This window comes from Malassezia japonica, chromosome 1 (genome assembly GCF_029542785.1).
Source record: "Malassezia japonica chromosome 1, complete sequence".
In the NCBI taxonomy this organism is placed as follows: Eukaryota; Fungi; Basidiomycota; class Malasseziomycetes; order Malasseziales; family Malasseziaceae; genus Malassezia; species Malassezia japonica.
This window is the reverse complement of record NC_083370.1, coordinates 123,761-146,390: the sequence shown is the minus strand read 5'-3', so window position 1 is coordinate 146,390 and position 22,630 is coordinate 123,761. Positions and strand designations below refer to the sequence as shown.

Sequence of the window (22,630 nt, the reverse complement as noted above, 5' to 3'; positions counted from 1 at the left end):
CCAAAGTCAGCGCGTCGCTTTCCGCATTCGCACACAAATGCCTTCACACGTGGTTTGCGCAAGGGGCGCGTCGCGGCAGTGCAGACCTCCACACTATGACAAGCGCTCTAAGGGAAGGGCGGCATTGGCACCTCGGTAGACACCGTAGTGATCGGATCAGTTACCAGCGGCTCCGAGACCGCGGCAGGCGGCGTCGGTACATTGTCTTCGACCCGCGGCCGCTTTGAAGGATCCTCTGGGTCAGGGCGCGCGCGGCGGCGGCGCGATCGTGGCTGGGGCAGCGTATCCTCGAGGCCCGCCTCTTGGGCCTCGGCCGCGAGCTCTGCAAGCTCGTCGGTAATGGTATCAGGGATAGGAATAGAAGAGACAGGAGCAGGTGCGGAAACAATGGGCTCGAGAGCGGCCAGCGCCTCAGCAGGCTGTGCTTCGCCTGCATAAAAAAGTCCATCGCGCTTTCTCCGCTCGTCCCATTTCGCCCAGGCCTTTGCGCGCTGCTCGGCCTCGATACGCTCGCGCTCCAGGTGCATGTCCCACTCGGCCGCCTTGCGGCGTATTTCGGCATCGGTGCGTGCTTGCTGCCCTTGGAAAAGGGCGAGTTGCGCACGCAGCTGCGCCGCCTCGTCCTCCCACTGCTGCTTCTGTGCCTGGACAAACTGCTGCTGCAGAGCAAGTCCGTCTTTGAGCTGGCCTTTAAGCATGACGATTTCTTTGCGGGCCTCTTCGAGCTGCGTGGTATTGTCGACGGCGCTCGACGAGGCTTCTTGGTAGAGTTTGCGTACAAAACCAAGCTCTTCGCGCATCTGATCTTTTTCGTGCAAGAGGCGCTGGATAAAGGCCTGGGCGTCTTGCGTCACGCTCTCGATCGAGTCGCCTTGAGGGCGGAACTCGGAGCCGCCATCCACCGGGCGACGCACACGCCGGGACGGCGCGGACTCGGAAGGCGGCGCAGATCCAGACTCTCTGCCTTGCTGCTCCGACGGAGACGACGTAGGGTGGAAACGCGCACGGATTGCGGCGACTGCCGAAGTCAATATGCCTTCTTTGCGGGGCGTCTGGTGCTCCTGAGGGCCGGGGGGCGCGGTGTCGTCCTCACGGGGTATGTTGGAAGCATCGACCGCCCCATCATTGTTGGACTCGGGCTGCTCCATCAACGCAGACACAGCCGAAACGTCCGCATCGCGCGTATCAGACATAGACACGTCGACGCTCTCTCCGGCGGGCGGCACATTGGCCGTTTCGTCTGCTACGCCTTCTGGCGCCTCCACCGGCTGAGGCCCTTCGTCGAGGGCCTCTGTCGCAAGTATATCTTCATCAATGCGTTTCTGCGCCTCTTTTTGGATCTCCTCCTTGAACGAAGCGCGTTCGGTACGCAGCGCACGCCAAGTCGCGACGAGATCGGCGGGCACCTGATCTTTGGGCATCCATTCGGGCTCGGGAATTACGTCCGACGGCGGAGCACTCGCTCGCGAGTCACGCCGCGGCACAAAAGATACCTTGTAGTACCCTTTCTTGGACCCAAGGATACGCTGCGGCTGCGGCGCGCTCGCCGACGCGGCGCCCAGTTCCTCGGCGCTCATGAGGTGGAGGAAAGCAAGGTGGCCACGTGGGCGCACTGACCGCTGATGCACTCCCATCATTCCCACTCGGGGGAGTTTTGCAAGCATGCCAAGTCGACGCTGGACGAGGTCGTAGCATGTGCTGCTGAGCTAGGGTTTACCCACTTTCACTTGTCGGAACATTCTCCTCGCGCCCTTCCGGAGCAGCTGTACCCTGAAGAAGTCGAGGCTGGCCTCACGCCGGAAGGGCTCAACGACCAGTTCCAAGCGTACTTGAAAAAGGCGCGCGCACTGCAGAAACAGTATGCGGATGCTCCAAAGCCCATGCACATCCTAGTAGGGTGCGAGACGGAAAACATCGTGTCGCCCCAGAGTGTCGACTATCTGTACCAAGTCTTGTCCGCTGAGGGCGAGTCCGAGTCGCCGCTGCCTCCCCCTGCTGTCGGTCTGGGCATTGTGGAATACATGGTCGGGTCTGTGCACCATGCCCACGGCATTCCGATCGATTTCGACGTACCGACATTTGAACGTGCCCTTGCGCACAGCACGAGCGCGAGCGCGCCCACGAACGACCCCGCGGCGTATTCTGCGCTCCTGTCCAACTACCTGGACGCGCAACTCGAGGTCATGGGCCGCCTGCGCCCCGAAGTCATTGGGCACTTTGACTTGTACCGCCTCTTTACCCCCAAAGCCCCCTGGCTCCCCTCGGCGACCACGCCCAGCGGTGCTGCGCTCTATTCTAAGCTAGAGCGCAATATTCGGTTTGCTGCGAGCTATGGGGCGCTGTTTGAGGCAAACTCGGCGGCGTTCCGCAAAGGATGGGACGGCGAGACCTATCCTGGCAAAGAGATCCTGCGCATGATCCGCGCCGCGCACGGCCGCATCGCCCTCTCGGACGACTCGCACGGTGTCCAGCAAATTGCGCTGAATTATGCACGCCTACGTGACTATCTCATCGCAGAAGGCGTCGAGGAAATTTGGTACTTGGAACGCGACAGCACGCCTTCCGAGCCCCGCGCGCTCTGGGACGCGTTCCACGACGCTGAAAACGCGCGCAAGGTGCGCGAAGCCAACCCTACCCCCGATGCCCCCTGTACCTTTGCCCGCGGCACGCGCGCGGTGCGTCTCGACGCATCCTGGCGCGACGCGCCCTTCTGGCGAGCGCTGCCTGCGGCGCGCTCCACATAGTTAGTGATACCCCGCACCGGATTGGCGCACTGCCGCGCCTGTGCACGCGACGTTTCGGCCGAGTGAGGGTCGTGGGACGGGGTGCGGCCATCCACCGGCGTGTGGGTACCCGGGAACCAATCAAAATAAAGACGTTAGCAATGGGAAGCCGTTTCCGCTTTCATCCGACCAACAGGCGCTTCTTGCAGCCTGCCACGGAGCTACTTGTTCTCAACCCTTGTCTATACCATGCCGATGCTTCCCAGCACTTTCCGGCTTGCTGCTCGGGCGGCTGCGCCCAGCACCATGGGTCGCTTCGCTGCGCCCTTCACTACCTCTGCAGTCGCTTCCCTCGCGACGCCCGCCACGGAGCGCCCTGAGAAGCTCAAGGCTTTCAAAATTTACCGCTGGGTATGTTTATCGCCACTGACCGCAGGACCCCGACCACCCCACGGAGAAGCCCAAGATGCAGACCTACCACATTGACCTGAACAAGACCGGTCCCATGGTCCTCGACGCCTTGATCAAGATCAAGAACGAGGTCGACCCGACCCTCGCGTTCCGCCGCTCGTGCCGTGAGGGTATCTGCGGTAGCTGCGCCATGAACATTGACGGTGTGAACACGCTCGCCTGCCTGTGCCGCATTGACCGCGACAAGACCAACTCGAACATTTACCCGCTGCCTCACATGCACATTGTCAAGGACCTGATTCCTGACCTGACGCAGTTCTACAAGCAGTACCGCAGTATTGAGCCATACCTCCAGGCTGACGGTCCTCCTCCGAACGGCAAGGAGTACCTGCAGAGCCCTGAGGAGCGCCGCCGCCTCGACGGTCTCTACGAGTGCATTCTCTGCGCTTGCTGCTCGACCTCGTGCCCGTCGTACTGGTGGAACCAGGACGAGTACCTCGGCCCTGCTGTCCTCATGCAGGCCTACCGCTGGATGGCCGACTCGCGTGACGCCCGCGCTGAGGAGCGCCGCGTGAAGCTCGAGAACACCTTCTCGCTGTACCGCTGCCACACCATCTTCAACTGCACCCGGACATGCCCCAAGGGCCTGAACCCCGCCAAGGCCATTGCCCAGATCAAGAAAGATATGGCTTTCGGCCCGCCTGCCACTGACGCTGAGCGCCCGCTGCAGGCCCCGTAGACGTTTGGGGAGGTAGATAATGCCACTAAGCCACGAACACTATCGGTCGACGACTACGCCACGGTACCGGGGGAAGCGCGGCACACCTTGCGACCCTATCCCGCCGTACTGGAAATTGATCAGCGTGCCGATCGCGGGGGGATCACGGCGCAGCGCGTCGGTCAGCCCCGAGCCGACCTTGAAGCGGCGGGGGGGATCCGAGAGCGTCTCGCAGATCAGCGAGCCCACCAGGCCCACAATCTGGTTCTGCCCATCTTCATAGCCCAGGACGCGCGCCTCGGCGTCGAGCGTCGGCTTGAGCTTGTACAAGGAGGTGCTTCGCTTGTATTCATACAGCGATGTAGGGCGCCGAAGCATGAGGCTGCGTCAGCATGGCAACGTACCCCTCGCCATCGCATGCGAGCGCGTGCTCCAAAAGCGTTTCGAGGTGCTCCTGGCCGGCGCACTGGACATGCTCGACAAAATATACGCCAGAGGACTGCGTCAGCGACGATACGTACACGGAGCGTCGACATCGCATCGCTCGACACGGCAGGAAATTGGGCTTGGAGTCGCGCCCAACGCGCCTCGACCGGATCGTCAGGGAACGAGGGCGTGTCAAACACCATGTACTTGACGTGCTCCCACTCGTCCTGCCGGTGCGAGCGGCACACACCTGACGTGTGCTCAAACAGCCCACGGCCCATCCACAGCTCGCCATCCAGCGTAAGGTCGCGGGGGAGCTGCTCAAGGAACCACCGAGGCGCGTTCCACTCCTTTCCGCGGCGCGACCAGAGCCGCTGTCCGTCCCATAGCGCACGTACGCCGTCGAGCTTTTCGCTGATCCACCAATCTGTCGGATCGAGTGCATCACCGGTGCGCCGCGGCGCACCGTCGCTCCGCGTAGGCCACGTACTGGCCAGCAGCAGGTGCACGCGGTGGTCCTGGCGGCCAATGACACGCATCTCGCCCTGCACGTCGATGGAAATGGTACCTTGCCCAGCATTCCCGAGCAGCGGCGCGTGCCGACCGGTCGATCGGCTTGGTGTCGTCGGCGCCGACGTACGCCGCTTCTTTTGGGGCGTCGAGGGGCTGTCGGGCGAGGAATGCTGGTCCAAGAGCTGGCGGGCTACTTGAGCGCTTCCTTGCCGCTTGGACGGCGTACTTGGAGGCCATTGCTACGTGAGATGCGCGACGTACCAGCTCCATGCGTGCGGCCTCGTACGCCTCGCCCAGGACCTCGGCGAGGTGCTCGCACGAGCGGAGACGCACGTCTTTTTCGGCGTGGAAGCGCCATGCGGGGCACGAGCACGCATAGTGCGCCGAGTACCGCTGGACCACAACCGACTCGCTCGCGCGATACTTTTCCCCAGGCTCAATTAGAATCGCCGGATAGATCGTGCACTCTTCACCAAGCGGCCCGGTGCGGACCGCACCGGTTACTGCGTCGATCGGTGCCCCGTTCGCCATGCCATCGTGGTTCTCCACATCTCCACGTGGCTCTACCATGGTGCTTCGACTGGGCCTCGCCGGCCGCGCTGGCGGGTTGCACGGCGTGCGGCTCGGCAGGATTCCGGGTGCCGTACGTACGTCTATAGTGCGCCGGAGCAATCACACGGAAGCCGATCCTGCGCTCAGCTGGCTCGACCCCGTCGCGCGGTACCTCGTGTCGATGCCCGAGACGATGGGCTTGGTCGGCGCGATGCCCTACCCCTACACAGCCTCAATTATCGCCATGACGCTGGCCCTGCGTACAGGTGTCTCTGTGCCTATTGCGCTATGGCAGCGCAGCCGGAACGAGCGGCTGACCAACATCGTGCTGCCTGAATGGGGCGTGTGGAAGAAACAGATCCCAGCGGCCGTCTGGCAGCGGCGCGCGTCAAACAACGAGGTGAGCAAAGAGACGGAGTTCCAGATCCAGCGCCAGATCCACCGCTCGCTGGCGGAAAAGTGGAACCACCTCATTGCGCTGCACGACTGCTCGCCGACGCGCACTACGATTGTCTCGCTCGCGGTGCACATTCCCCTCTTTCTCCTGGTGACAATGTTGATCCGACAGGGCACCGTGTTGCCCGACACGCCACTCGTGCACGAGCTCATTCCGTGGTGGGCGCCGGATGCGACATTTGCGGCACAGGCATCGGCTTCGCAGCAGATCCTCCTGGACCGCGGCCTGGACCCTGTCTTGGTCGATAAGCTGACCAAGGTCGGCGGCCCAACGCTTGCCGACCGCGACTCGACGCAGATCATGCCGATCGTGGTGGGGTCGCTCAACATGCTCAATATCGAACTTGCGCAATGGGTACGTGAGCGGCGACTCGCGCGTGAGCGCGAGCTGGGGCTCGGCGACTCGCGCGCAGGCGCCAATGACGGCGGCGTCGAGGCCGAGCCGGTGCGTGAGCGCGTCATTGGGAACGTGCTGCGTGGCACGGCGGTGCTTTCGATCCCGATCGCGTGCCAGGTCCCGGCCGCGTTGCTCGTCTACTGGACCACGTCGGCGCTGGTGACGCTCGTTCAAAATGCGTACTTTGCATGGCTAGACGCAAAGATCAAGTAGTCTCATATACCATGTGTCATTATCTACTGCGAGCGGAGTCCTTTTTCAAGGCGTTTGCGTTCTTGCAGGTTGCGCTGGCGCACGGTCGCAAGGCGCTGCTCCAAGCGCTCTTTCATGGCTTCCAGCAGGTAGGTCTGCTGCTCGCGAATCCACTCGAGCACCGTGATCTTGTTAGGATCGGGCGCACCTGGCGGGGACTGGCTCGTGTGCTTGTGGGGGAAGGGGATGGGGAGGTAGTCGTCGATGAGCGGGAGCGAAGGCGGGGTGGATTGGAAACCGACCATGTGCTCCACTTCGTCGCCAGAGTCGTCGGCGTGGTATCCTGGAGAAGAGTGTAGAGAGGGAGAGGAATGGGGAGGTGTGGACTGTGTCACGGGAGCACGGGCGAGGGGCGAGCTGATGCTTTCCGCCTTGGTCTTGGATTCCCGTGGCGCAGGAGATTTGGAAGGCCGAGAGGCGCGGCCTTTTAGTAGAGGTTCGGGCGCGGGCACGGGCTCGTTTTCTGGTTCTGGTTCTGGCTCTGGTTCGGGTTCGGGTTCGAGTTCGGGTTCAGGCTCCTGTTCCTGTTCCTGTTCCTGTTCCTGCTCCTGCTCCTGCTCGGGTTCAGGCTCTGGTTCAGGCTCTGGTTCAGGCTCAACCTCGGACTCGACCTCAACCTCAGCCTCGGGTTCGGCCACTTCAACGTCCTCCGCTTCTCCCGTCTCGGCCTCTTCACGATCGACGCCTGCATCGTCCTCGTACTCATCATCGTCTCTATCCATGGCCTCGGCATCCTCTTTGCCGTTGTTCTCGGTATCCTCATTGTCGTTGCTCTTGTCCAGGTCGTCTGCAACCGGCTCAGGCAGCACAGGAGCCTCGACGTCGGCGTCTTTCGTATTGCTGCCCGCCTTGCTGCGCCCACTCGCAGCCCGTGCCGTGCGTTTCCGCGTACTCCTCACTGGAGCTGTGTACTCTTCGTCCGAGTCGCTCTCGAGCTCGTGTTTGCGCCCCTCGGACGTGCGGCGATCCGCCTTGGGCGACACTTCCAGGCCTGCTGCGACGACACAGTGGAAAAAGGGGCAGTCCTTTGCCCTGCGCTGATGTTCATCGCTGCGTTAGCCAATCAACCTACTATACATTGTCGTCTCTCTCCCACCCGCCGAGCACGACGTGGCAGTATGCACACGCACATGTGTCGTCCTTGTCTTCGGTCGGCGTAAAATAGAAGCCTGCCATGGCGAGTGCATCTGGTTTCGGGTTCCACTTCTTCTTCTTCGAATGGGGCCATCCCTTGTCGAACGTCGCCCTCCGTGCGGAGAACATCACTTCGCCGTCTGGCACGTACTGCGGATCGTCCCACACGTACAAGGTATCATCGTCGTTCGTGACGTCTTCTCCGTTTTCCGCGCTGAGGCGCGCGACGCCGCCTTTGATTACCTGTGACCTCATCGCATTCTTGCTCTCGCGGATGTGCTCATAGGCCTCCTCGCCCTTCCAGCGCGGCGCACTGGCGGACTTCGCTGGGGCCTTGACGCGTTTCCCCATTGTGGAGCGAAACAAACACGGCAGCGAGCCACGTGGCTGGGTATCGAAGACTATGTGGCCTTGGCGTGCAGCGCCTTTTCTGGCTCGGTCTTGCTGGGTGCTGGCTCATCGCGCGAGAATGGCCAATGGATACGGCTCCATATCGAATTAGATCGCCGCTGCGCCTCGAGTTTCTCCTTTCGTTTTCGTTCAAACGCGTTCCGGTAGCGTTCGTAGCCGTCCCGAAACTGCGGGTCGACACGAGACGAAAAGATGACTTCTCCCCGCTCGTTGCGCGTCGGAGGAATCGGAGGAATCGCAGTCCGCCGCTGAAATATGCGGCGTGTGTTCCGGAGCATGGACCGCGTGTCGGCATAGGGCCCGCGCGGCTGTTTCTCTTGCTGCGTCGCACTGGTGTCGGTGTGCTTCGGCGTGCGCCAGAAATAAAGCCAAGAGAGCCATGACGGTGGCCGTGTTATAGTGCGCATGTTGAGATACATATTGTAGGTGCGCAACGCCCGATTCGCTTGCGGGACAAACCTGGGTCAGTCGGGCTACGCACTTGTTCGCAGCGGTAATACGATCTGCGTAGATGCCACTGGCAAAGAATAGAAAGAGCATGGTGCAGCTCACAGAGAGCAGGCCGATCCGTGAATAGTGAAGGAGCCAATTCTGGGTCAGGCAAGCGACCTACCTCGGACGGCTGATACACGACATAGTATACCATCAGCACAATCACTGAGCACAACAGGGCCAGAAACACTGTATCAGACACATCACATACTCTGGTACTTTTGCCTCCGCGCTTTCAGGCGCGCCGCATTCTGCTTCATCCGCTCCTCAAAAATCAACAGATCCCGAAAGACTGTGGGCGTCGGAGCTGGAGCATACGAGGCAGAAGGTGCAGCAGGGGAATATGTGGCCCCTGCAGAAGCACTTGCCATTCTGCTATTACTTGCGCTAGACGCTCTTCGGGAACATGCACGCCCAGTGCCGCGGCTCGGAACAGAGAGCCGTCCCCAACGTGCGCGGCGGCCGTGCGCTGCGCTGACTCAGCAAAAGCTACCTCGGCCGCCGGCGAATTGTCGCTTGGCATGGACCGCTGGACCCCGCTGGCGCCTACGCGGGTGTCTTCGACTGGAGGAGAAGGTATAGGAGGCGTGCACGCAGTATTCCATGCGGAGGATGAAGAACTGGGCATGCGTGGACTGCCGCGCCAAGTAGTCCACCGCATACTCGACCATGTGCCGGTTGCCAGCCTGCCACTGGTGGCTCAAGCGTCGCATGCGATGCAGGAGCTGGTGCGTGACGAGTCGCTATGGAAGGCGCGTTGGGACCGCATGGCATGGGAAAGGGTCGAAGGACTCCCTGATGCGCTCCTGGACACGCCGCCCCCGCCAATCACTGACATTCAACCAAAAAAGCCAAAAGAAGTGCCGCGCGGCGCGATCGACCTGCTGGCCGACCTGGATCTGGACGGTGAAGCGGCTTCAGAGCATCCTTATAGCGACCGCGTCAAGCGTGCATACACGGTCCTGCGCCCTTTCTATACGTCGATCTTGGACGCGTCGAGCACCACATCCTCGCTTCTCTTTACGCATCCCAGCGTCAATGGACTCGAGGCCCAGTGCGCGCTTATGGGAAACCTTGGGCGCATGGCATCGTCGCTCGTGCAAGGCCTTCCGGCTGCGCTCGAAAGTCTGGCCGCAAAAAATAAGCTCCGGCAAGTGGTCGGCTACTTGGACATGGAGCTTCGCTCGGCGTACATGGCCAAAGAGGCCGAGCGCGCCAAGGGCCTCGAGACCGTAAAGGCGGAAACTGCGATGAAGGAGTACGCCGCGCTCGCGTGGAAGATGCGCCACATGGTCTGGCTCCTGGGCCCGGACGAGGCTGTTGCCAAGCGGCCGCCCCGCGCAGCGGCTATGCACGCCCTCGGCGGCAGCGGCATTGCCTTTGCACACGTCAACGAACGCCCCGTATTTCACCAAGAGATTCCCCACAACCCAAAAGAGTGCATCAAATTTTCGGAGCGCAGCGAGTCCGCTTTTACGCTCGCACCAGTCAAGGCATTCGAGGCACATCTCGAGCAAATTCTCATCGAAGAGATTACGCTCCTGCAGCGCATCTTTCCGCAAGAGCAGGGCGTTGAGCTGGTCTTTTTCGAAAAGATCGCTACAGATTTGGTACGTGTTTTAACTCACGCAGCTAGCGGACTATCTCGCTGGCCTTGTGCAGGACGCCGAGGCGCACTCGGCATACGTATACCTCGAGGCCTACGCGCGTTCGTACGAGGCACTACTGCCACTGGCAGATGCCGTGGTCAGCATCGCGCCTCACGTCCCGTTGAGCGATGCAAAGAGCGTCGTTGGCGGCGTATGGGCCGCGCACCTCGGCGAATACCTCGCTGCCGAGGAGCTGTGGGCGAAGGGATTGCTTGAAACTCAGTGCGAAAAGTGGCAGCGCAACGTACGTCGACCTTCTGACGCAGCTCGACAATGTCGTCCGCGAGCACCGCGAATCAATGGCGCCTATTGCGCCGCAGTCAGCCGCCGAGAAGCGCTCGTTCCTGTCCAAATTTAAAGGAGCGCTGCTCACGCCGGCCGTGTCAATCCCGCGCTCCGTGAGCTCGGGCACGCTTCCACGGGGATCGAGTGCAGAGCATTCGCGCCGTGCATCGCCTGCGCCCGATCACGAAAATGAGGGCTACGTGGGCGTAGGCGAAGTGCCCAGCGCGCTGGACGACGATGCATGGGACGACGAAGATTCGCCGGTAAAGCCTGCTGCGACGCCTGCGCCACCCCCGACGCTTTCGCTGCCGCCCAGCGAGAACGTGGCGCGGTCGCGCAGCGTATCGCCGCAGCCCCTTGCCATGTCCTCGATGCTGTCGCTCGAGACGGCGATTGAGCTGGTAAATGTCGTCCGCCTCTCTCTCCAGCGTTTCCAGACACTCGGAAAGCTAGAGGACGATGGGCGTGTCCGAGCGGCGTCGATTCGCGTTGTAGTCCAGCTCTTTGCGATGCTAAACGACGGTCATCTCCGGCCCGGATTTAGCAAAGCCCGTGAAGAGATCGGGACGTACGACTTTGTGCAGCACGACAAGGACCGAGCCGGCGTGACGGATGCGTCGGAGCATGTCGGCCCGCTCATTCTCTTTTTTGAGCTGGTGCACATTGGTGATACCATTCAGCAGATGATGCAGGTCTTCTTTGACCGCGTCGCATCGCCCCTCCTGGGCAAGATTGACTTTACGAACGCAGCCGTACGCGAAAAGAAGCGTATGGAAAACGACCTGGATGAGAATGTGGCACAAGGCATGAGCGCAGGGGTTGAGCTGCTTGTGCATCATGTCGAGCACATTGTCCTCACGCACCAGGGGCCGCGTGACTTTTACCCAGAGGCGAATGCTGCCTTGGACGTTGCGGAGCCGACCCGGGCTTGTGTTCACTGCTGCGCCACACTGAAAACCTACTGCGACATGCTGGCCTCGTGCACGGACAAGGCGCTCCTGGACGTGTTCTACCAAGAGATTGGATTCCGTTTGTATGCCGTACTGTGCAAGCACCTCAAGCGCCAAATTGTCTCGCTCAACGGCGGATTCCAAGTCATTAGTGACTTGAACGCCTACTATACCTTCATTACGACCCTACGTCAGCCTGCTCTGACCTCGGTATTTGGCGCATTGAAGCGCGTCGGCAGCTTGTACATTGTCGATGAGCCAAAAGAGCTCGCCAAGATGGTGCGCGATGCGACACTCAGCGGCGGCACCATGCGTTCCGAGGAGATGTACGAGTTCCTCCGCTCGCGCAGCGATTTTAAATCGATCGAGAGCAACATCGATGGCGAACTGTACGGCATTAAAATTATGGAGGACTGTAGCGTGATGTAACTTGATACCCTGACTATTTTTCGACACCGGCAATGTGTCTTGCATCGGGTGCGAGCTCCCTCGCCCGTTTCTCTTGCTGCTCCGCGAGACGCACGTCCCACCGCAGCCGGCGGCCAATGACAAGTGCCATCCAGCTCAATATTAACAATACAGGCACCTCGACCAAGGGACCGATGGTTGTCGCAAGTGTCTGCTTGGCGTCGGCTCCGTACGTGGCAGCCGACACGGCGATCGCTAATTCAAAGTTGTTCGAGGCAGCAATAAATGCTTGGACGACAGCCATTTGGTACCCCCATTCGCGTTTGCCATAGCGCACAGAGAGAAACCAAATCAGGGAAAAAATGGAAGTCCACATCACCAAAAAGTATAGTACAAGGGGGACAATTGTCCGAAAGACCGGGCCCAGGTTGTGCAAAATTTGGCGTGCTTGGGATGCGAACACAACGAAGATAACGAAGAGGAGAGCCATTAGGCTAAGAGGGCCAAAGAAGGCCATGAAATGCGTATGGAAACGCCGCCTACCCAGCAGACGAAGCATACCGAGCCGCGTCATAATCCCTGCGCCAAGCGGAATACCGAGGTAGATGCCGACCGATGTGGCCACTTTGGAGTAGCTCAATTGGAGCGTGTCATCATGAGAGATGATGTTGACAAACCAGATCGCAAATGGCGCATAGAGAACCATTTGTAGCGCAGAGTTAATTATTACAATCACAGCGCAAGTGTCTCCATCGCCACGCGCTATCCTGTTCCAGATCATGACCATGGCAATACACCGCGCAATGCCCACCATAATTATACCCGTGCGATAGTCAGGCAAGTCGGGGAGCGTAGCCCATGCAAGTGCCAGCATCATAAATGGGCCAATAATCCAGTTGATGCCTAATGAAACCAATACCTGGTACCAAAGGCGACGCGTCCGAATGAGCCCCGGAAGGCGCTCGTAACGCACACCCGTGAGAATCGGCCACATCATGATGATCAGGCCGACGACTAATGGTGCTCCTACACCTTCAAAGTTTCCATTGTTGAGCCTCTCTTTGGCGCGGGGGACAAACCTGCCTATTACCACACCTAGAACCATGGCAATGATAATGAACAAGGAGAGCAGCCGGTCCAGCCATCCAAGCGAGACGAGAACACCAAAGGCAGCACCTGAGTGCCCAGATTGCTTGGCTTGTTCAAGCGCAGAGGGTATATTAGGCACGCCACCGTTGGGGTCTGCAACGAAGCCATCGCTGTCTTCCTCGCTCTCCGTCCGGTTGGTTTCGTTGGACCCCATAACGGTATCGGCAGCCTTGCTGGCCTCGTTGTGGAGGTTGTTGGCGACCTTGTTGGCGTCCTGCTGGAGGCCGGTAACGGTGCTAGGCTGAGTGGGCTGGGTAGACATGATTCTAGAAGTGGTAAGGAGAAGAAGTGGCGGTCCCCGTCCCACTAAATGTTCCGTGCGGGCCAAGGGCGGACGCTAGGGTCACTTTGTATGCACACTGACATAATCCAATGCTCAGCACACTAAAGGATCCTTTGCACGTTCAACAGCCCACGTGACTACCGAGCACGCCATCGATGGGCACCGATGGCGAAACGCATGGGCCACGTAAGAGGAGGCCAGTGGGGTGATATATTAAGTGCACGGGCGGAGCGGCTTCCCCACCATACGCACCATGCCGAACCTTCGCCTTGGCTCCGTTGCCCCTGACTTTACTGCTGAGACCACCAAGTACGTTTCTTGCCTAACCACAGGGGTACCATCCGCTTCCACGACTGGCTGGACAACTCGTGGGCCATCCTCTTCTCGCACCCCGATGACTTTACGCCGGTGTGCACCACCGAGCTCGGTGAGGTCGCCCGCCTCGCGCCCGAGTTCGAGAAGCGTGGTGTGAAGGTCATTGGTCTGTCGGCCAACGACATTGCTTCGCACGAGAAGTGGATCCAGGACATCAACGACATTGGCAAGACCGATGTGCAGTTCCCCATCATCGGCGACCACGACCGCAAGGTCGCAACCGAGTACGACATGCTCGACGCCCTCGACCCTACCAATGTCGACGCCAAGGGCATTCCTTTCACTGTGCGTGACGTCTTTGTGATCGACCCCAAGAAGGTGATCCGCCTGAAGATCTCGTACCCTGCCTCGACCGGCCGCCACTTTACCGAGATCCTGCGTGTGGTCGACTCGCTGCAGCTGGGTGACAAGCACCGCATCACCACGCCTGTCAACTGGCAAAAGGGCGACAAGGTCATTGTCCACCCCAGCGTCCAGGGCGAAGAGGCTGAGAAGCTCTTCCCTGGCTACGAGACCGTGCGTCCGTACCTGCGCTTCACCGAGGACCCCAGCTCGAAGAGCGCCTAGATAGTTTTGCGAAGATTGTGGTTATTTACGTAGAGAGGGCATCGGCACTCGAATCCGGTGCTGCTTTCGGAGCTGTGGTCATGGAGTGGTTCGCGCCGAGCAGCGCCTGAACTCCATCGCGCGCAAACGACGGAAGGAGACGCAAGGCGGGCGTCCATGCTGCGTACCACGGAAGCGCCACGGTGCGGCTCTCTTGGCTTTCGAGGGCATCCACCACAGCGTCAGCCACGCTCGAGGTGCTAACGGGGGGTGCAAAAAAGCGTGCGAATGCGTTATACTGGATCCCCGAGAACATGCTCGTCTCTTGCAGATGCCCCGTAGTGACAATGGTCGTACGCACGAACGGCGTCTTGTAAATCGAGTCCAGCTCGAAACGGAGGGAATCGTGCAGCCCAACAAGCGCATGCTTCGATGCAACATAGTCGACCATCTGTGCAACGCCGGTCTGGCCCATCATCGAAGACACCGTGATAATATGGCCGCGCTTCTTTTCGACCATCGAGGGGAGAAATTCTTTCAAGGTCCAAAAGTGAGCCATTGTGTTTGTGTCCATCACGCGCGCAATGTCACTCACGGAAACGTCCAGCAGGGGGTAGCCATTCCGCACCGCCGCATTATTGATCAGCATCGTGGGGGCGCCGTGGCGGTGGAGAATGTTGCGTGTCACCGAAAGCACCTCGTTCTGCTTGGAAATGTCACAACGGTACGCCACGACATTTGCGTGTTTTACAGTCGACTTGGCGACGTCGAGCGTGATCACATGCGCGCCTTTGTCGGCCAGGCGCCGTGCCAGCACAGCGCCAAGACCGCGCGCACCTCCTGTGATGACCACTTTCTCTTCTCGCCACTGCTCCGACGTCAGGGGAGGGAGCGTCGGCGTGAGGAGCGTGCTCATCACCCATGTCGGCAGCTCGGCGATATCGTTCGGCATCGGCGCCGCGTTGCTCCATGCACTGCTCAGCCAGCCGAGGAAACGAATGAAGAGGATCACGGCAAGAGGAAGAATCAGCAGCTGGAGCGGAAGGCGCACAGCGTGCACCACCATGTGCACGCAGTGTATCACGTAGGTATATGCCGTGAACGCCACCTGCTCGCTGTCGGTGCGCCGATCGTCATTCAGTGCAACACTCTGCAACGGGCTGGGGCTTGCGAGGAGGATCGCCAGCACGGCGAGGACTGTGAGCGTCGCAGGGTGCATCAGTACGCGGTCCGTCCACTGCAGCAGTACATCCATATTGTACTTGCTCCAAAACTCGGGCGACGAGGCCTGCGCGAACTTGGCATTTGCTATTTCGCACGACTCGCTCATGGCCACGAGCCGCTTGCGTGCGTCCATAGTGGTTTCCAGCGGCGGTTCAAAAGGGATAGAGATCGCAGGCATGACACTCTCGTCTACTACCGGTCCCTTGGACGACGGGGAAGAGTAGCGGATGACCATGCCTCGGCTCGAAATGTGCTCCATCTTGGTCCATTTAGGCAGCTGTGCGAGCTTTCCGTGAAACATGACAAAATGCCCAACTGCGTCCTACAATTAGTCTCATCACGTACGTCATGGTCCCGGTTCATATGATCGCAGATGCGACCCGACGCCTTTTCCACAGGGTCCTCCATACCCCAAGAATCTATGGTGTCGGAAATCCGATAGGCAGTCCTCCACATTCTTGCAACTTGTATGTATTCCTTTTACTATGAAGCGACGGAAACGACTGCGCATGCTCCTATTAGCAAGAGTCGCGAGCATGGCAGCTGTCAAATGGATGGTAATCGATACAAAATGCAATTGCAGTGCGTATCAGGAGAGTAGGTTGTTACGCAATGTCTGAAGCGTTTACTCGCCGGGGGCGAACTCGGAGTCCTCATCGACCTTGCCCTTCTCAGTGATCCAGGCCTGCTCGGTGGTAGCCTCGTAGCCAGCGTTGTAGTCCGCAGCGACATTCGAGCGGCCGATACCGAAGTTGTCGTTGGGGTACCACAGGACAAGCTGCTTCGAGGTGCGAGCGGGGTGGTAGAACGCGTTCATCTTCGAGTCGTGCTCCGACTTCGACTTGATGGCAGTCTGATGCGGGTCCTCCATCTGGACAACGTGCGACGAGGGGATGGCCGGCGCACTGTTGTTCACGTAGTAAGCGTCCTTCTCGGGGAGAGCGGGCTGCTGGGGCTGGGCCTGCAGAGCCTGGACGTTGCTGGCCTGCTCGGTCGAGTTCTTGAGGCTCAGGTCGAGAGGGAGCGAGTTGAGAAGAGGACCATACGAGTTCATCAAGAAGTAGTGGTACGCAAAGATGATGACAAGGAGCAGCACCGTCAGCACACCGAAGGGAATGAAGGCGGTGGGGTTGCTACCAGTGTTGAACAGGTACATGGCAGCGACGAGCAGGGTGCCGAGGTAGATACCAGCGAAGGTGAAGCTGATAGCCTTGGGGAAATACAGACCACCAGTCTCGTTCTGCGGCTTGAAGTCGTAGACGTAGAGGAACTGGTAACGGTAGGCCATATAAAGGCAGAACATACCAAGGGCAGCGAAACCGTTCATGACCGGGGCGAGGATCATGAAACCAAGGAAGATGACGACAATGAGGAGCGTGGCCGGGAAGAGCGTACCGAACGAAGGCGCACCCATGTCGTTCTTCAGATGCCAGATGGTACGGGGGGTGGAGCCAAGCAGGATCATCTTCACGTAGTAGACAATAAGGGGAACAATCATCAGGAACATGCCCGGAGCAGCACCAAAGCCAGCGACAAACACCCACTGCAGGAAGAAAGTCGACGACGGCGGGATGGCAGTCGAGATCGTAGACACGAAACCAGGAATATCAGGGCTCGGCACGATCTTGTTGACGAACTGAGTCACCTGGCTCATCGAACCCTGGATGATACACAGGAACAAGAAGTTCTGGATGATCTGGAAGATGAAGAAACGGGTCATCAGACTAAGCTCAACACCGTTCTTGGTCGGGATACCGCTCTGCTTGGCGAGGAAACGCAGCCAGACGGGCAGGAGCATGTTCAGCACAGCGAGAGCAGCAAGCGGCAGGACCGTTTTCAGAACACCCTTGGCAATGTTGGGAATCATGCTGATCCAGCCCAGGAAAGGCACCTTGGTCTCAAGGTAGTCGACCTGCGCAAAGACACCAACAAGAGCGACGGGAATGCACCAGAAGATGACGGTAGCCCACGTAACAACCCAGAACAGAACGGTACGGATCTTCTTCTCGTAGGGGTTCATACTCAAGTTCGACCAGATGACATCCTTGGGGTGAGCCTCAACCCAACGCTCAGCCATGCGGTACGGCTCGTGGCAACCCTCAGTGCGGGCGGCAAGGTGAGCAGAGAGCTGCTGGTTGAAGAGAACGAACGCGCTGCTCTGGGGAGGGTAGCTCTCGTAGTCGTTCATGGCACGCTCACGCTCGGTGTTGATCTCCTGGTTCAGGCGAGTGATCTCCGTGCGGCAGTAGTTGATCGTGTCGACCTTCTCACCGCAGCAGGGGATCTTGCCGAGGCGGTGGGTGGGGCGCTTGTTCTCAGGAACGATGCGCTCGGCAAGGTCAGCCGAGGGCTGAGCATCAAGCGAGACACCCTCGACTTTGCCCTTCTTGACGAGCTTGAAGGCAGTCTTGGTGAGCTTGGTAACGGCACCCTCGAGCTTGAGCACAAGCTTGTCGCGGAGCTCGACCTTCTTGGGGAGGTCCTTCATGTTACGGTTCACCCACACCTTCTGCACACCGCCAGGGAGCTGGCCGTAGAGTTGAGCAAGCTTGGTCTCGGACAGGTACTCGTTCGGCACACCGGTGACGAGCATGGTCTTGGCCTGCTCAGTGTTGGCGTGCTCGGGCGAGGTCATGAACTCCTGGCGGAGCTGAATGAAGTGCTTCATGCGCCAGTGGATGTTGACAAGGATCCAGGCAACGAACACATAGTTCATGATCAGGACACCAGCGGCACGGTTCTGGTTCTGCTTGTCGGAGTTTACAATGTTGCCGAAAGTGAACATGTTGAAACCGTTCTTACGACCCGGAAGGTTGGCCGAGTACAGGGGAAGGAAAAAGATCCAGCTGATGATCCAGATCGGGACAATGATCCAGAGAATCATGTTGATGTACGAGATGAACATGTACGCGTCAAGACCGTTGCGGCGAAGCACCTCGGAGTCGGGAGTAGCAATGAACTGCTTGATCCAGCCAAAAAGGCTCGAGTCAAGGGGCTCGACGTTGCGGCTAGCCGGCTTCGAGAGGAAGGAGCGGGGCTGGTAGATGTTCCTGAAGCGCGGGCGCAGGACAATGAACAAGACGCTGAAGATACCAGCCATGATACAGGCCAGCACCATGGCCGACACCACGGTCGAAGTCGAGGTGTCCTGGGGCGCACCATCAGCAGCCAGGGCCGGGGCCACAAAGGCCGCGGCAAGAGCGAGGAAAGCAGAGCGCTGCATTCTCACCAGAGGATCGTTTGAGAACTAGAGATGATGCACTCAATCTGAAAGTTAGCTTTGCAAAACACGTACACAATCCACACGGGGAGTCACCCTTCACAGAACAGACAATAGCCTGCAAAAATGAGGTGGTGGTGAAAAGCAGACGAGGATGCGTCAAGTGAATGCCACTACAGAGAACTTGCTTCAACCGGGGCGCGAATTTCGGCCATTCGCATGTCGGGTCAAATGGGCTGCAGATGTGCCACTCGGATGCGCGTGTATTTTCCCGGTTGGCATGCATGATTTTCCCCGATTGCATATCCGATTGGCCCTAACTCCACACATTCGAGTCGAAGGCTGGTCACGCATTTGTACAGCTACGTCACCCATATGTAGGTACGGCCAATTACATAAAGTACCCCGGGCGCCCTCAATAGCCACGCACTTCACTCGCTCGCTTCGAGCTTGGCGGTTTCCTGGATGGGCGACGCCACGCTTCCCGTGACGGTTGAGTTTGGGTACGGTCCGAGCATGCGCTGACGCTAGCGGGGGCACCGAGCTGCTGCTCGCCCCTCCTCAGGAGAAGGTGCACAAGCTTGCGCTACCCACGCAAGATGGCCCACCCGACATGCACGCGTTAATTCGCTTCATTCGTCAACATCTCATCCAAGAGCGCGAGGAATTGTTTGTGGAGGGCGACAGCGTGTGCGTACTTTATTTGTCAGCTGACCTTAGGCGCCCTGGCATTCTCGTGCTGATCAATGACAGCGACTGGGAATTGGAAGGCGAGATGGACTATGTCCTGCAGCCGAATGACTACATTGTGTTTATTAGCACACTACACGGCGGATAAATAACACAAAAGCGGTAGATACATTCGGTATTTCTACAGGGTGAAGAAGGGTTATTTGTCGTCGTTCTGCTTGTTGGTCTCCGACATGGCGTGCGCCACCGACGCGGCGGCCGCGAGGGTGCGCATCCCTTTGGAATCCTGCTGGTTGTTCAGATCGGCGACCGTGATGACGCGCGGCGTCTGGTTCTGGCTGCCGCCCATCTCGACAATGTACGGCCCCTGCGCCTCAAACTCCTGCTCGGGGTCCGACTGGTATACGTCGCCACGCTGGCGCATTGCATCGGGCGAGCCGGCATAGTCGCTGTACGCGTCCGACATGAGCGAGCTCGACATCTGGCCCTGCGCCGCCTGGAACGGCTGCGGCGAAAAGCCCGGCGACATCTCGCTCTGCGAGTCGTACCCCCGCGTGTACGAGCCGAGGTGCTTGAGCGAGACCTTGTCGCGTGCCTTGCGCTGCGGCACGACGCCGAACCTGCTCTGGCTCGTGGAGCGGTTGTGGCGCGAGATCGTGCCGAACGACGAGTGCAGCGGCGTCTGCTGCGGTCCGCCGTACTTGCGGCGGCGCTCGATGATGCCACGGATCAGCGGCTGCCACTGCTCCTGCTTGATGCCTGCCGGCTTTTGGCGCACGACCTTGATCTTGTTGTGGACGTCGACAAAGACGTCCGTCTCGTCCACAATCTCCTCGCCAATCATCTCCTCGATAATGTCCTCAAGCGTCACGACACCCAGCGCGCCGCTCGGCTCGCCCGGGTGCTCCGACACGAGGATCATGTGCGAGCGGCCGACCTGCATGTAATTGATCGCGTCGAGCAGGTTCAGCTCCGGCGACGCTTCTGGCAGCGGTGTGAGCGTAAAGCGCGACACGGGCCAGCCGTCTTCCGGGTCGTACTGGATCAGGCGCTTGACGAGGAGCATGCCGATAATCGCATCGTCCTTGCCCGGCTCGTGGATCGGCACACGCGAGTAGCCCGAGTCGACGAGCTTGTCGACCGCCGGCTCGTCGAGAACGTGGTCGCTCGGCAGCGTGTACACGTCTTCGATCGGGGTCATGACATCGCGCAGCGTCTTGTCGTTCAAGTCGAGCACTGCGCGGATGATCGTCACCTCGTCGTCGTTCAGGTGCTCTGTGCCGATCTGCTGGTGGAGCGTGACAAAGGTCTTGAGCTCCGCCTTGCGGTACGTCGTGCCGTGCTCCTCGCCGAGGCAGTAGTCGAGGAGCTTGGCCGTGGGCCACGCGACCGGCGCCATGAGGATCATGGCGCAGTGCACGAGCGGCGCGCACATGGCGCCAATCGACAGTCCATAGCGCGCGCAGATGGACTGGGGCACAATCTCGCCAAAGATGACAATGAGCACCGTCGAGAGGATCACCGCGCTGAGGCCCGAGCCGAACTCCGAGAGGAAGATGGGCAGCGTCTCGTTGACAATGACATTGCCCAGGAGCAGCACGACCAGCACCCAGTGGCGGCCGCGCTCGAGCAGGCGCATCACCTTGGTCGCATTGATGCGCTCCTGCTCGGTACCCGAGGTCATCATCACCTGCAAGTTGACCATGTCGAGGCCCATCAGGCCGAGCGTAAGACCCGCAAAGACACCGCCCAGCAGTACCAATAAGCCAATCATCACCAGGTCGATCATCTTTTGCACAGGCGTCTTGTTCTCAATCGGTGCAACCCCCTCGTGCATCTGCACCGCGGCGAAGGCCGCGGCAGCGCCCGGCGAGGCCGGCGCGACGGCAAACGGCGTCACGGGCGTCGCGCGAACGCCCGCAACCAACGAGTGCAGACCATAGGAAACAAGAGCGAGCAAGAGCTTGGCTGTAGACTGCGAAGATATCCCGGAGCGCGTTCGACCACCCCCCAGCGCTTCGCTTACCATGCCGTGGAAAAATTAAGGTCCAAGCCCGCGACCGCTGCTTTCGGCCGAGCTTCTTTCGTCTTCTTCGGCAGGGGTGCGGCTCCACTTTTTGGCAGGGAACGGCACGATGGTGCGTGGCGCTGGCTGACTGACGCAGACGACCGTACAAAAGATCAAAGAAGTCGAAGATGAGATGAACCGTATGTTGCACCTCTAACCCCAGGCACGCAGAAGAACAAGGCCACGGCCTACCACCTTGGCCAGCTGCGTGCGAAGCTCGCCAAGCTCAAGCGTGAGCTGATCTCGTCGAGCGGCGGCGGCGGCGGCGGCGGCGGCGGCCTCGGTTTCGATGTCGCACGCACTGGTATCGCCAGTGTGGGCTTTGTCGGTTTCCCGTCGGTCGGTAAATCTACACTGTATGTCGATTTTCTCTCACGCAGCATGTCGGGTCTCACGGGAACGACGTCCGAGGCGGCTGCCTACGAGTTCACAACACGTACGTCTCACGACTAACGCAGTGACCACCGTTCCTGGTACCATGACAGTGCGCGGTGCCAAGATCCAGGTGCTCGACCTGCCCGGTATTATCGAAGGTGCCAAGGACGGCAAGGGTCGTGGTCGCCAGGTCATTGCTGTGGCACGGACGTGCAACCTGATCTTTATCGTGCTGGACGTGTGCAAGCCGTTGAAGGACAAGCAGATCCTCGAGGCTGAGCTGGACGGCTTTGGTATCCGCCTGAACAAGCGCCCCCCGAACGTGATTGTGAAGAAGAAGGACAAGGGCGGCCTGGCGATTACCAATACCGTGCCGCTCACCAAGATCGACCACGACGAGATCAAGGCGGTGATGAGCGAGTACCGCATCGCGAACGCCGACATTGCCTTCCGCGAGGACATCACCGTCGACGAGCTGATCGACGTGGTCGAGGGCAACCGCCACTACATCCCGTGCATCTACGTCCTGAACAAGATCGACAGCATCTCGATCGAGGAGCTCGACCTGCTGTACAAGATCCCGCAGTCGGTCCCGATCTCCTCGCGCGAGTGGCTGAACGTCGACGAGCTGGTGGACAAGATGTGGGACGAGCTGAACCTCGTGCGCATCTACACCAAGCCGCGCAAGAGCCCGCCGGACTACACGGCCCCGGTCGTGCTGCGCCGTGGCAAGTGCACCGTGGAGGACTTTTGCAATGCGATCCACCGCGAGATCTTCAAGCAGTTCAAGTACGCCATGGTCTGGGGCACGTCCGCCAAGCACCCCCGTGGCCAGCGCGTGGGCGGCGACCACGTCCTGGAGGACGAGGACTGTGTGACGATTTTCAAGCGCTAGGCGCGACAATGTACTGCCGCGGCAGTTG

General features: G+C 59.7%; 13 protein-coding genes across 13 annotated transcripts; 6 read left to right on the top strand and 7 right to left on the bottom strand.

Annotated features, from left to right (window-relative positions):
- Nucleotides 1–107: 107 nt before the first annotated feature.
- Nucleotides 108–1,577, bottom strand: MJAP1_000085 (uncharacterized protein; the record flags this gene model as incomplete). Its single annotated transcript, XM_060264057.1, has 1 exon — nt 108–1,577. One exon carries the CDS (start codon nt 1,575–1,577, stop codon nt 108–110), a length of 1,470 nt encoding a protein of 489 aa, XP_060120040.1.
- Nucleotides 1,578–1,622: 45 nt separating this feature from the next.
- MJAP1_000084 (histidinol-phosphatase) lies at nt 1,623–2,744 on the top strand (the record flags this gene model as incomplete). Its single annotated transcript, XM_060264056.1, has 1 exon — nt 1,623–2,744. One exon carries the CDS (start codon nt 1,623–1,625, stop codon nt 2,742–2,744), a length of 1,122 nt encoding a protein of 373 aa, XP_060120039.1.
- A 285-nt stretch (nt 2,745–3,029) lies between these two features.
- SDH2 (succinate dehydrogenase) lies at nt 3,030–3,873 on the top strand (the record flags this gene model as incomplete). Its single annotated transcript, XM_060264055.1, has 2 exons — nt 3,030–3,134; nt 3,160–3,873. 2 exons carry the CDS (start codon nt 3,030–3,032, stop codon nt 3,871–3,873), a joined length of 819 nt encoding a protein of 272 aa, XP_060120038.1.
- Nucleotides 3,874–3,912: 39 nt separating this feature from the next.
- MJAP1_000082 (uncharacterized protein) lies at nt 3,913–5,322 on the bottom strand (the record flags this gene model as incomplete). The annotated part of the gene is made up of 4 exons (XM_060264054.1): nt 3,913–4,234; nt 4,257–4,351; nt 4,374–4,823; nt 5,053–5,322. 4 exons carry the CDS (start codon nt 5,320–5,322, stop codon nt 3,913–3,915), a joined length of 1,137 nt encoding a protein of 378 aa, XP_060120037.1.
- Nucleotides 5,323–5,359: 37 nt separating this feature from the next.
- MJAP1_000081 (uncharacterized protein) lies at nt 5,360–6,409 on the top strand (the record flags this gene model as incomplete). The annotated part of the gene is made up of 2 exons (XM_060264053.1): nt 5,360–5,438; nt 5,475–6,409. The coding sequence occupies 2 exons, from the start codon at nt 5,360–5,362 to the stop codon at nt 6,407–6,409; spliced, it is 1,014 nt and encodes a 337-aa protein (XP_060120036.1).
- Nucleotides 6,410–6,432: 23 nt separating this feature from the next.
- MJAP1_000080 (uncharacterized protein) lies at nt 6,433–7,933 on the bottom strand (the record flags this gene model as incomplete). The annotated part of the gene is made up of 2 exons (XM_060264052.1): nt 6,433–7,498; nt 7,521–7,933. 2 exons carry the CDS (start codon nt 7,931–7,933, stop codon nt 6,433–6,435), a joined length of 1,479 nt encoding a protein of 492 aa, XP_060120035.1.
- Nucleotides 7,934–9,201: 1,268 nt separating this feature from the next.
- Nucleotides 9,202–11,798, top strand: RCY1 (F-box protein: endocytic membrane traffic, recycling ReCYcling 1; the record flags this gene model as incomplete). The annotated part of the gene is made up of 3 exons (XM_060264051.1): nt 9,202–10,095; nt 10,118–10,378; nt 10,401–11,798. The coding sequence occupies 3 exons, from the start codon at nt 9,202–9,204 to the stop codon at nt 11,796–11,798; spliced, it is 2,553 nt and encodes an 850-aa protein (XP_060120034.1).
- Nucleotides 11,799–12,509: 711 nt separating this feature from the next.
- ARR3 (arsenicals resistance) lies at nt 12,510–13,188 on the bottom strand (the record flags this gene model as incomplete). Its single annotated transcript, XM_060264050.1, has 4 exons — nt 12,510–12,539; nt 12,562–12,680; nt 12,714–12,860; nt 12,942–13,188. The coding sequence occupies 4 exons, from the start codon at nt 13,186–13,188 to the stop codon at nt 12,510–12,512; spliced, it is 543 nt and encodes a 180-aa protein (XP_060120033.1).
- Nucleotides 13,189–13,462: 274 nt separating this feature from the next.
- Nucleotides 13,463–14,151, top strand: PRX1 (peroxiredoxin 1; the record flags this gene model as incomplete). Its single annotated transcript, XM_060264049.1, has 2 exons — nt 13,463–13,518; nt 13,542–14,151. 2 exons carry the CDS (start codon nt 13,463–13,465, stop codon nt 14,149–14,151), a joined length of 666 nt encoding a protein of 221 aa, XP_060120032.1.
- A 25-nt stretch (nt 14,152–14,176) lies between these two features.
- On the bottom strand, nt 14,177–15,655 carry MJAP1_000076 (uncharacterized protein; the record flags this gene model as incomplete). Its single annotated transcript, XM_060264048.1, has 1 exon — nt 14,177–15,655. The coding sequence occupies one exon, from the start codon at nt 15,653–15,655 to the stop codon at nt 14,177–14,179; it is 1,479 nt and encodes a 492-aa protein (XP_060120031.1).
- A 324-nt stretch (nt 15,656–15,979) lies between these two features.
- Nucleotides 15,980–18,577, bottom strand: MJAP1_000075 (uncharacterized protein; the record flags this gene model as incomplete). The annotated part of the gene is made up of 1 exon (XM_060264047.1): nt 15,980–18,577. The coding sequence occupies one exon, from the start codon at nt 18,575–18,577 to the stop codon at nt 15,980–15,982; it is 2,598 nt and encodes an 865-aa protein (XP_060120030.1).
- An 886-nt stretch (nt 18,578–19,463) lies between these two features.
- MAM3 (cell agglutination protein Mam3) lies at nt 19,464–21,293 on the bottom strand (the record flags this gene model as incomplete). Its single annotated transcript, XM_060264046.1, has 2 exons — nt 19,464–21,239; nt 21,291–21,293. The coding sequence occupies 2 exons, from the start codon at nt 21,291–21,293 to the stop codon at nt 19,464–19,466; spliced, it is 1,779 nt and encodes a 592-aa protein (XP_060120029.1).
- A 106-nt stretch (nt 21,294–21,399) lies between these two features.
- Nucleotides 21,400–22,602, top strand: RBG1 (GTP-binding protein rbg1; the record flags this gene model as incomplete). Its single annotated transcript, XM_060264045.1, has 4 exons — nt 21,400–21,406; nt 21,496–21,688; nt 21,713–21,768; nt 21,791–22,602. The coding sequence occupies 4 exons, from the start codon at nt 21,400–21,402 to the stop codon at nt 22,600–22,602; spliced, it is 1,068 nt and encodes a 355-aa protein (XP_060120028.1).
- Nucleotides 22,603–22,630: the final 28 nt, after the last annotated feature.